We start from the raw sequence: 12,313 nt of genomic DNA, 5'->3' as shown, positions 1-12,313 counted from the left end.
CTGAGACTCCAGGCAAGTCAGCAGGAACAAACCATCATGACCACCAGGGAATTCTGGGAGGAAATGGCATTTATACTGCAAGCCATCAAAGGAAGCAGCTAAGCAATTTGCATGACAAGTGGATGTAAATTCCTCACCAGCAGAGCAACTCTGAAACTTGCAGAGTGAAGACAGGTCTCTTTTCCAGAGACCTGCAGCACTCAGACCTAAAAAATGGTCAAACAGCTGTCTGCCTATGCAGACAGCAGCGCGGATCATTACACATAATAATTCATGAGTTAAGTCAGATAAGAAGAGATAATTCATGAGTTAAAAGGAACTTGCCGCCATTGTAGGGATATTAGGGGGTTGTTTATGGGCGTTGTGGGGTTTCTGCTGGGAATGCTTTTGATCAAACAATCAGTGAGCAGGTTATGAGATTATTAGTCAGTCAATAAGAGAGAGGAGGGTGCTAACAAGGTTGGAATCTTGGCTTGGTTAGCCCGATGGAACAATGAAAATAAATAGTGATTGTGTATATAATACCACCAGACAAGGGTTGAGATGAAATGGTGCCCAAGGCAAGGTAGTAGCTTTGTCTCCCCCCCTCCCTTCCTTATTGTCCTTTTGGTGATTGGAGAGGGGTCATACACATGTCTAAAGCCTCATACACACCCCTGACTTAAAGAAAACCTGAACTGAAAATTAAAAGTTAAAATACCCATACACATGTCATACTTACCTCTCGTGTAGCCTAATCCTCAATCTCTTTCTCCTGTCCCGCATCCTGTTTGTCCATTGTGATCAATGAAATTCTCCATCCTCCATTTTGAAAATGGCCATTAACCAATAACAGCTTCCTGGTCAACACACTGTTAAAATGTGGGTGCATATCAATTCGGCGCCGCCCAGTTCGACGCAGTGAGAGCCGAATGACAGCCACTAAACTCCGAGGCGGCGTTAAATACTATTCCCCCTCTGAGTTGTCGCAACTCGGAGGGAGATGTAATTTGGGGTCTGGCAGCCGCAAACAATCAGGCGTGTGTTCGGCACCCGACAACGCCCCGACGCCGAACCTGCGAGCTATCTCCCGGGCAGATCAGCTCACCCCCAGCAATGCCGATCCCATTGTTTTTGTCCCTCCCCTGCCCACTGGATGACGCCATGCACATGCCGCTCTTCCTTCCTCCATCGCCCCCCACCCCCAGGCATAGCAACACAGCGCGTCATCAGCTACAGAGCTGACATGCATGTGTGCGGCCCAGCAGGGGCGTTGCTAGGATCCTAAGAGATCTGGGGCACTTTTGGGCACTCCAGCTAGAAAATGGGTGTGGCCATGCACATGAATTTGGCTGTGGTCATGGGTGGAATCAAATTTACGTGAACTTAACAGCGTTCTGAGTAGGTCTGCCCAGCAAAATGTTGCATGAATCCCCCTTCTCCATTTATACCCCAAAAAATGCAGCATATCACATAAATAGGCTGAGTTACCTGGCTTCTGTGCTAGCTGCCCTGGCTTTCTGCTCGGCAAGCTGGCCTGCTGCCAGTCCCCCATAGCATTCCCTGACCTTCTAGAGGACCCCCTCCCATGCTCCCATGGACCTCTATTGAGGCATCACAACTCCCAGCATGACCCCATAGAAGAACCTCAGCTTCCTGCATGCCGCATAAAGGCATCACAGCACCTAATATGCCCACATAGAGGCGCCATAGCAACCAGCATGGCACCACAGCACAAAGCAATGGGGGGGGGGGGGTATGGGGCACGCTGGGTGCTGTGGTGCCATGCTGGGTGCTGTGTACTGCCATGCTGGATGCTGTGGTGCCTCTGTGGGGCATGCTGGGTACTGTGTGGTGCCATGCTGGGTGCTGTGGTGCCTCCACTCTGCATGAGGGACATCCGAGGCATTCCAGAATAGATCAGGCGCACGTGCCACTGATCTTCGGGGCTAGCAACACCCCTGCGGCCCAGTGATATTGCCCAAGGGATTAGGTCCTGATCCCTGACAGGTGACATGGTTTGTTAAACATTTAAAGGACAACTGTAGGGAGGCTGCCATGTTTTTTTTTCCTTTTGTGCAATACTAGTTGCCGGGCTGTCCTGCTGATCCTCTGTCTCTAATACTTTTAGCCATAGACCCTGAACAGGCATGCAGCAGATCAGGTGTTTCCGACTTTAATGTCAGAACTGACAAGATTAGCTGCATGCTGGTTTCTGGTGTTATTCAGACACTACTGCATCCACATAGATCAGCAGGGCTGCCAGGCAACTGGCATGGCACAAAAGGGAAAAAAAAAACATGGCAGCCTCCTTACAGTTGTCCTTTAAGCCTTTTGGAAGTAGCTGCTACGACCAAAAGGCTGCTTCCCCGCTGCTGAGCGCTCCCGCGGGCGATCGCACGCTTACAATACGGGGGAAAAAAAATGACTGAGGCCATCTTGTGGCCAAATAGTAAAATTACATCTAAATACATTTCATTTAAGAAACACACACACACTTACATGGAAATTGAATTGCTTCCCTCCCACACTCTCCCATAGTACCATTTTTTTTTGCATAAAAAAGTGACATAAAAAATACATAAATACTTAGGGATTGAACTTTTTTAATATGTATGTAAAGAGGGTATATTTATGTTATTTTTTTAAAATTATGGACTTGTAAAGAGTGATGGATGCAAATCTGAAAAAATGCACCTTTATTTCCAAATAAAATACTGGCGCCATACATTGTGATAGGGACATAATTTAAATGGTGTAATAACCGAGACAAATCGGCAAACAAAATGCGTAGGTTTTAATCATGGTAGCATGTATTATTTTAAAACTATAATGGCCAAAAACTGAGAAATAATGATTTTTTTTTCAATTTTTTCTTAATTTTCTTGTTAAAATGCATTTAGGATAAAATAATTCTTAGCAAAATGTACAACCCAAAGAAAGCCAAAATGGCGGAAAAAAGAAGATATAGATCATTTTGTTGTGATAAGCAGTGATAAAGTTATTGGCAAATGAATGGGAGGTGAAAGTTGCTTGGATGCATAAGGTGAAAAAACACTGAAGGCTGAAGTGGTTCACATGTATTTAAACGTAAGGTAGAGTGAGCATGGGTGGAAGGGTCACTTCAATATTTTTCTGAGGGCCCCATAATTTGTGGCTCTGACGCTGAGCTCCTCTCTACATCACTACCCAGCATTTCTCAGCTTGTCCGTAGTGTCTCTGGGATTTGCCTTCCCGTCACTGTCTCGTCTAGCTACATTTTCACATAGATTCCTCTGCTGACCCTCCTGGCATCGCTGCACACGTCATTCCTTTTACTAACATTCCCCAAAGCCTGATATTATTTTTTACTCTGCATGAAATACAGTAAGTGACTTGGGTGAATGTGGGAAAGTCTGACCTCATGGGTGTAACCATGCCAGCGATGAGGGCAAAGAGAGACGCAGGTCGTAGTCGAGATGCAAATCATGCTTATTACTGCCTCATTTCATCATTGTGCTCTGCCCATTGGATTGACCAAACCTGAATTTTAAAGTCCTCATTCTTAAAGTGTACCAGAGACGAGATTACCTAAAGCCTCATCTACACGGGTAGATGAGGCTGCGATCCGGCGGCTCGATTAGCCGCCGGATCGCCTCTTCCGCGTGCCCACCGCGTCCCCGCTCGCCGCGCATGCGCCGCATTCGATTCCCCGCTCGTCCCCGCCGGCGCCGCTTATCTTCCGCTCGATTCCCTGCCATTGTCCCCTCGCGGAGAGCGAGCAGGGAAACGGCGATGCGGAGATCCGTCCTGTCGGATCTCATCAATCGAGCCGCATCAGCGGCTCGATTGATAAGGAGCATCGCGGCCGCATCTACTCGTGTAGATGCGGCTTAAAAGTTTTATAAACACCTGGGACTTCCTCCAGCCCCATGCGCAACAGATCACTCCCACGCCGCCGTCCTCAGCCTTCTCCCTCTTTGGTACCGAGTCCCGTAACTTCAGACAGTCGTGGCCAATCTGCGTATGTTTTTTAAAGAGTATCTCTAGTGTAAAGCAAAACTCTTGCCCATATAATACCCTAATGTAGATTCCCTGAATCACAAGTTTGCCTTGAAATAAGCATAATTGCCCCCACGCCACCCGTTGAAAAAACCCATCGGCACTCTGTTGCCATCCCTCACTGTGTTGATGCGGTCCGCCTTGAAAACCAGTTTCCTTCCTCTGCTGAAAATGTGCGCCTCACTTTTCTCAAAAGAATGTCCTTTCTCCTTGAGATGTAGGTAGACCACAAAGTCTGGACCTCCAAAGTTAGCCCTCCAACAATAGGCTGGGCTATAATATGTGGGATGGTTTGTCTCACGTACCTATGGATCTTTGCGCTCAGGACACAGGACTCCATGCACCAAGGTGATGTGTTTGTGATTGGGTGATGGATCCTATATGTATATCTATGTATACATTTCTGTTTCAATGTGTTGGAACGTTGGGTGACGTTTGCAGTATAAACCATTGTTGGTAATCTCCTGCTGTTTTCTCTCGCTTTCAGGTTTAACAGACAATGCGTTGTGGACAAAGACAAAAGGAACCAGTGTCGCTACTGCCGGCTGCGCAAATGTTTCCGGGCTGGAATGAAAAAAGAAGGTTAGTTATCAAGGCTTGGACCACCTGTAGGTGACACCCTAACACTGCATTCATTAGAATGTGTTAAAAGCCCACCAAGGACATTATAGCGTTCAATGGTACAAAAAATAGTGATGTAACGATGTAGGGATAAATATAGCAGATGAGTTACTGAGTCCATACGGTGGGGGAGAAGAGTGCACAGGGAGGAGCACCCTGCCAAATAGGCTTACAATCTATGGGGTGGGGGAGAGGGGCACATGGGGGAGGGGTGCAAGTCAAAGGCAGGGAGATGGAGCTATGAAGATGGTGGGCAAGTTATGATGGGTCATGAAGGTCTGCTTGAATGAGTTGAAGGTGGGGGGGGGGGGGGGAGAACTCCTGTAGCCTCCCAAGTGAGTAAGTTATTGGACAGGTGGACATCTGTGTAGTGTTAGAGTAGAGGGGAGTGTCTCTCTAATCTAAGAGTTGGGAAGTATCTCCGGATGAGTTTGGAGATGTATGAAGGGGAGGGTATGGTGGACTTATTGTATGTACTCAGCTGTTCTCCAGCCTTGTGATTTAGGCCTATAGCATTGCCTCTATACACAGACTGAGCTGCAGGTAACGGCTGTGGCCACATACATTCCATCCTCTGATAATCAGCCGTAAATAGGAGTGAAGACATTGCGCTGATCCCACAGACTGTGTCAGTTTATTCTCTTGTCAATATTAGTCACAAAGAGCACAGAGTGGAGACCTTTAACCCAGTTTCTTTGAAGTCAGGAAGGTATTGATTGCGATGGGCTGCCGAACGTCACTGCGAGAATTTGCTATTTAACTCATCATACTCACAAATGCTGAGAACCCGAGAGAATCCAATTGCTTATTTTTTCTATCTCTGGGCTTTAGTTCCCAGTTCTGGGCGCCTGCTGTGACCCAGAGAGGTTTCCACTGTCCTTGCAATCTTTTCATTTATTCCTATTATGTTTTTAAATCTTTTTATTGTGGCAAGATAGAAAAACAGCCTGTTACAAGCTCACATCTTTACAAATACAGCCACTTTTTATAAAAATAACATAGCACTCAGTCTACACATCAATCCTTTGCAACATAGCATAGCATAGCTAACAAAAATGTAATGGGAGTGGTGGTGCCCCCTGGTGGACAGGAGCAGACAGAACTGCAGTGTGGGCAGGTCAGACCCAGAAGCCAAGGCAGGGAGATCTACCTACCACAAGATCAAGGATAGGTTAAGAATGGGGCACTAGGCGAGGTAGTAGCTTTGGCAGAGGCGTATCTAGAGGGGTGCAGGCATGTCTCGTGCCATGGGCGCCATGCCTGCTCCTGCCCTGCACCACCATGTTTGCCCTTGTGCTGCGCCCCATGCCTCCCCATCACTTAGACCTCAGATCGGATTAATTCTGTTATCCGAGAAACATGGCTACTTAATTTATATATGGCACACTTGGCTTAGTGTTAGCAAAGAGAACAGAGAGGGAATAAGATGACATATTTCCAGAAAAGTACCTTCAGCAACATTCCAAGCCCAAAAAACATGGGCAACCATTACACATGTACGTGAGAAAGGATGCTGTTTTTTTTTTAGAGAGGAAGAGGGCTCCGACCAGAGGGGGGCGCAATTTCAGTGCTTGCCATAGGCTCTATATTACCAAGATACGCCCCTGAGCTTTGGCATAATGAGAGACTGTCTAAAATAACTCCATTCAGTATATGAACTAAGTTTACCCTACTACTATAGAAGGGGTCCAGCGGTTCTTGTAGGGACCTACAGCACCTAAACGAGAAGTAGGGAGAGACCAGGAGCCCAATGAAGCAGTATCGTTAGGTATAGGGGGATGAACATATATAGATATACATACTCACAAAGGTGGGTTGCAGTTCCTGCAAACACCATATAAGCCTGCAGCCTGCAGGGAATTCACTGTCCCCACTTGGTGCTAGTGCTGGCTACTGGACGGTCGCTCTTTTGTAGTTAGATAAACTTTCCAGAAAAACTGTGAAGCTACTACCTACAAAGGAGGTCTGACTGATAGAAGGGAGGGGGGGAGCAGGGGAGGACTGGGACCTTTTGGCCTGGGGGGACAACACAAACTAGAGGCCCGTTTCATGGCATCCCCAGCCCAAAGCCATATCTTTCTTGTGTGCAAATCTTCAAATTGTGAAGACTAACAGCCCCAGACACGCACGCACGCACGCACGCACGCACACACACACACACACACACACACACACCCTGATGCCTAACCCCATTTCTCCGCACAAGCTCCCAGCATGTCCCTTGCCGCAGCTCTGCAGTCAGCTGTTCACTGCCGCTGCCTCCCAGCCCTCGGCGATGACGTCAGGCCGACTGCGCCTTTGCGAGCGGCGCTGTCAATCACCGCCACATGGACCAGAGCGTACTGTGCAGACGCAGAACTACTGCGCCTGCGCAGTACACTCCGATCCACGTGGCGGTGATTGACAGTGCTGCTCGCACAGGCGCAGTACAGGCCGACATCCAGGTCGGACTGGTGCCATCGCCGGGGACTGGGAGGCAACGGCAGCGAATGGCTGACTGCAGAGCTGCGGTGAGGGACATGCTGGGAGCGCGGGGCTGGAGGAAGCCCCGGGTAAGTAGCACTTATTTCATTAAAAATGCCTGATAACTCCTTTAAACACCCCCCCCCCCCCCACACACACACACACACACACAAACCTACCTACCTGGTGATGCCTAACCCCACTCCTGCCCACCCACCATATAAACTACTTGACACCTACCCCCCCCCCCCCTCCAACTACCTGTTTGACAGTGCCTAACTGCCTGCCTCCCCCCTCCCCTGCCGCCAATCACACCACAAGAAGAAAAAACGTTCCCCCTTAGGCCAGGGTCAGAATGGGGATGATTATCACACACAAAAAAAAAAACTCAGAGGGCACTGGCCTGGGCAGAGAATTGAATTTGTCAGCAGTAGCAGGCAGGCAGCAAAGTGTGAGTAACTCAGTGACAAGAAGGGAGAAGTACAGAAACAAAATTTATAAAAACCACCTTCTCTGGCGACCTGGACCCGACCTCCTTTATCCTCCTGTCTCCTCAGTCCTACACCTCCTCCTCCTCCACAGCAGCAAGCAGCTATAGGTGGCATCTCCGACTCCCAGCCCCCAGAGTGTCCGACTCCTCCAGCCAGGACAGCCAGCCTGCCACTCATAGCCGCAGCTCCAGGCCCCCCAGCCCCCCCAGCACAGAAAGCTGAAGAGTGAGACAGCTCACTCCGACGACACCTCAGGCACAGCAGCACAGGGGAGGACTGTGTCCGACTCCTCCAGCCAGGCCACTCGTAGCCACAGCTCCAGGCCCCCAGCCCCCCCAGCACAGACAGCTGAAGAGTGAGACAGCTCACTCCGATGACACCGCAGGCACAGCAGCACAGGGGAGGACTGTGTCCGACTCCTCCAGCCAGGCCAGCCACACGTAGCTGCAGCTCCAGGCCCCCAGCCCCCCCAGCACAGACAGCTGAAGAGTGAGACAGCTCACTCCGATGACACCGCAGGCACAGCAGCACGTTGCGGGCGGCAATGGCTCCAGGCGGGGGGCGGAGTCAAGCAGGGTCAACCCACCGGGCGGGAGAGGACCTAAGCTATTTGTGTCCTTGTGCCGCTCACATCCACCGCAGGCGCAGCCACGCACAAGGGCACACCAAGGCCGGCCGCCTCAGCCCCTTCTCTGATTGGATACTCCAACTTGTGGTATGTCTGCGGCCGCTGCGTATAGCAGCGACTGGCCCTAATTACTTAAAATTTGGGTGGCCCGGGGGGCAATTGCCCCCCGTCCCCCTGGGCCAGTCCTCCCCTGGGGGGGAGGAGCCCAAAATATATGGGTATTAGAACTTATACATAACGTGTAAATGAGATGTAATTGCTTTCCTCTCCAGAAGATACAGAGACCAGTTCAACTGGAAAATACTTATTCAAAAAACTGACAACGCGTTTTGGGCCTACATTCTGCTCCTTATGTTCCTAAGGCATTTTCTGACCTGAGGAAGCAGGCCATGACCCGTGAAACGCGTTGTCAATTTTTTGAATAAATATTTTTCCAGTTGAACTGGTGTCTGTATCTTTTGGAGAGGTAAGAGATAACCTCTCATTTACATGTTATGTTTTAAAGTTGTAATACCCATTTATTTTGGGTGCCTCCATCCCACCCTTCTACTACATAGATTTGGTAATATTGTACAATCGAGATTGCATCTCTAAGCAAAGGCATGTCTACCAATCATCAGGTTCATAGCAAAATACTAATATGCCCCCCTTCCCCCTGGGCCTGGGACACCTGATCCATGGAGCCGAGCCTCTGCTCTTCCTGCACAGAAATGTGGACATGGCAACATACAGTCATGTCAGGGTTGCTATAAGAATCCATGAAATTTTTCTAGACTCATTTGGGTCCATGTTGGGCTCCCCTTGCCAGATCAATTTCTAAGCCAAAAACTTTGTCCAGTAGTGAAGTACTATCCACACCCACTAGATGGCAGATTTGGGTCACACACAGCACACCGTGCAAACAGGTATAGTCTTCAATCCAAGACATGTTCAGTAAAAAATAAAAATACTGCATTCTGTGTTTAGACATTTTTTAGGAATCCAGTAAGATTTCCAAACATGCCGTAATATTTTGGTAATTTACGGAAAAACTGCATGACAATTCACTAAGACTGTCTGCTATATCCTCTTTCATGACCTCTCGCTTCTTGAAACGTAATGTATGTAAGGGCCGGTTCACATTTGTTTTAAAAACGTATCTGTGGCTCTGTTTTAGGGCCCGGATCAAAACCGGAGCCACGGATAACAATGTTAAAATGGAGGCCTTCACCATACCTCCCAACATTTTGAAATAAGAAAGAGGGACACTTAAAGAGAATCTGTATTGTTAAAATCGCACAAAAGTAAACATACCAGTGCGTTAGGGGACATCTCCTATTACCCTCTGACACAATTTCGCCGCTCCTCGCCGCATTAAAAGTGGTTAAAAACAGTTTTTAAAAGTTTGTTTATAAACAAACAAAATGGCCACCAAAACAGGAAGTAGATTGATGTACAGTATGTCCACACATAGAAAATACATCCATACACAAGCAGGCTGTATACACCCTTCCTTTTGAATCTCAAGAGATCATTTGTGTGTTTCTTTCCCTCTGCAGCTATCTTCCACTGAAGTGTCAGGCTGTTTCTTCCTGCAGAGTGCAGACAGCTCTGCCTGTATGTAATTCCTCAGTTTGTGAAAGCCCAGCCAGCTCAGAGGAGTATTTATCCAGCTTGTAAAAGATAAGAGAGAAGAGAGAAGCTGCTCTAATCTAAATAATACACAGGCAGTGTGCAGAGAGGGGCCCGGATGGGGGAGATGCATCACAGAACCACAACACTGAAGAAATTGGCAGCCTTCCAGACACAGGCCTGACAAGTCTGACAAGAGAGAGATAAGTTGATTTATTACAGAGATGGTGATAGTAGAACGTGCTGCAGTAAGCCAGAACACATTAGAATAGCTTTTGGAACTTGTAGGATGATAAAAAACAGGATGCAATTTTTGTTACGGAGTCTCTTTAAGCCACACCCCCGCCACACCCATAATCACTCCCCTGCACACCCCTAGTCACGCATACCATCAAGATTTTATAAGAAAAATATGTTGATTTCTGATTCAGACCGCACTGGCCCTTTCTATCTTGGTTCATTTTCCTTCATAATAACACATGGAAATAAGAAATATATCAATTTAAAGGATGGATATAAAGTTTAGAGTCAATGCAACACATTTTTCTGTAGAAAAATACATATATTTAAATAGATCTGTACATCAGTCCTGAAAGAGGGACAAATGAGGAAAAAAGGAGGACAGTGGGACATGGCTTCCAAAGAGGGACTGTCTCACCAAAAGAGGGGCAGTCGTGAGCTATGGCCTTCACCCTGTTCAGATACGGATCCACGGGCGATCCTGGGGATCCGAGCTGAAAAACTGAACGCAGGGTCCGGATTTGCAGGATTTTCACGGACCCTGATCGCTCCCGAATACACGGAGAGGTAGTAAAGGGCAGTGCAAAAACGGATCTCCCTCTACACAGGCTATTCTTGCACACAAAACGGAGTGAAATCCGCATTGCCTACTGCCTGCTCCTCCCCTTCACGTTACCCCAAAAGGTGTCTCCCCAGGTAGCCTGAGGGGGTAGCAGACACAGCGGCAGGGAGGGGGGTCATTCCTCCCCTCCCTCATCCTGGGTCCCCCCTCCTCGCTCCCCCTCCAGCTATGTGCGGCAAAAGTGAAGAGCGAGAAGGTAATTACCTTTCTTCCTCTGCTCGACGCGTGACTTCCAACAATGCCGACCCACTAGAGGCGAGCAGAGGAAGCAAGGTGCTTCCTTGCTCGCTCGCTTATACTTTTGCCGCACATAGCTGGAGGGAGAGCGGGGATGGGGGTACCCAGGTGAGTGAGGGGGAGCGGCCTCCCTCCACCCGATACCCCCCCGGTCCCCCCCCCCCCCAGTCATGGCTGATACCCCCTCTATTTAAAAAAAAACGCACACGGATCAAAAACTGATCCGTTTGCGTGACTGAGACTTTGAGCATGACTAGACTGCACCCACGTGTTTGGCACCAAATGGAGGACTTTTCAGGGCCAATTGCAGAAGATCCAGGAGGTAGAGAAGGACGACGAGTGAGCAATAAGCATGGAGGGGGCTGGGAGAAGCCCAAGGTATGTATAATTCCCTTCCTCCCTTCATCTCAGGTACACTTTAAGTCTGATCAAGTGCTGGTGTCCACAGAGGCCCCACTTCACAACTTGACTGCTCCTGATGGTACCAGACACTATGGCACACCCTCTGTGGTCATGTGGGGTCCATCACTCAATGCTTGAGATACACAAGCTTGGGGGGGGGGGGGGGGGTCGGGGGCTGGGGGAGGGAAGGGGAGGTACACAATGCGGCTGAAACTTACATGTACCTTCCTCTTCCAGCCGTGCAGAATGAGCGGGACAGGATTAGCATGCGAAGGAACAGCTATGAGGACAACGGGTCCCTGTCCATCAGCGTCCTGACCCAGGCAGAAGCCATGACCCATCAGGTGAGCCTCCTGATATACTCTGTGCTGCTGTACCACCTCTCTGCTGCCAGTCCCCCTATTTAAAGGTGAAGACAGTATAATATTGATGTCGGAAACAAACAATGGTAGTCGTTTTTGCCTGTCTGTCTAAAATCCCCCCCAAAGTGCCATGGCCTTCCATAGGGAAAGTAGAAGCAGGAGGCTCCCCACTGCAGTCTGCAACAAAGTAATACCAGCTGACTGCTGTTCACAGGTTGGATGGGATGTATGGAGACATTGGGGGATGTCCCTACAGATGTCCAACATATGACCAAAAACATTATCACCGATTGTTTCAATCCTAATGCCTAAAGGTGCCCATTTATGACACAATCTTGATTGTACACTCTTCACTAAGTTTACCCTTCTGCTACATAGATTTGGTAAGATTGTACAATCATGAGTGTATCACTAGTGGGCACCTTTATGTCTGTACAGCCCTCTTTCTTCTTCTGAAATCCTCTGTGATGCTGGGACACTTTAATTCTCAGGTCGTGTCTAGGTAGCTGTTTTACGTGCAGTTTAGAAGTGATTACATGTATCTAGTGTTGCATAAATGATGGATTGCATCACTTGCTCTGTGCAGTGTCAGATCTGCAGCCACAGCTATGGGAAT

General features: G+C 48.5%; 1 protein-coding gene across 2 annotated transcripts in view; it reads left to right on the top strand.

Annotated features, from left to right (window-relative positions):
- LOC137538776 (hepatocyte nuclear factor 4-beta-like) overlaps nucleotides 1–12,313 on the top strand; it is a 74,409-nt gene that overhangs the window by 38,710 nt on the left and 23,386 nt on the right. For both annotated transcript variants that reach the window (XM_068261090.1, XM_068261089.1), the window contains exons 3-4: nucleotides 4,508–4,602; nucleotides 11,573–11,679. In XM_068261090.1, the coding sequence (XP_068117191.1) occupies nucleotides 4,508–4,602; nucleotides 11,573–11,679 (202 nt within the window). The remainder of the gene's footprint in view (nucleotides 1–4,507; nucleotides 4,603–11,572; nucleotides 11,680–12,313) is intronic.

The sequence above is a fragment of the Hyperolius riggenbachi genome, chromosome 11, assembly GCF_040937935.1.
Source record: "Hyperolius riggenbachi isolate aHypRig1 chromosome 11, aHypRig1.pri, whole genome shotgun sequence".
NCBI lineage: Eukaryota > Metazoa > Chordata > Amphibia > Anura > Hyperoliidae > Hyperolius > Hyperolius riggenbachi.
This window is presented reverse-complemented; position numbering and strand designations above follow the sequence as displayed.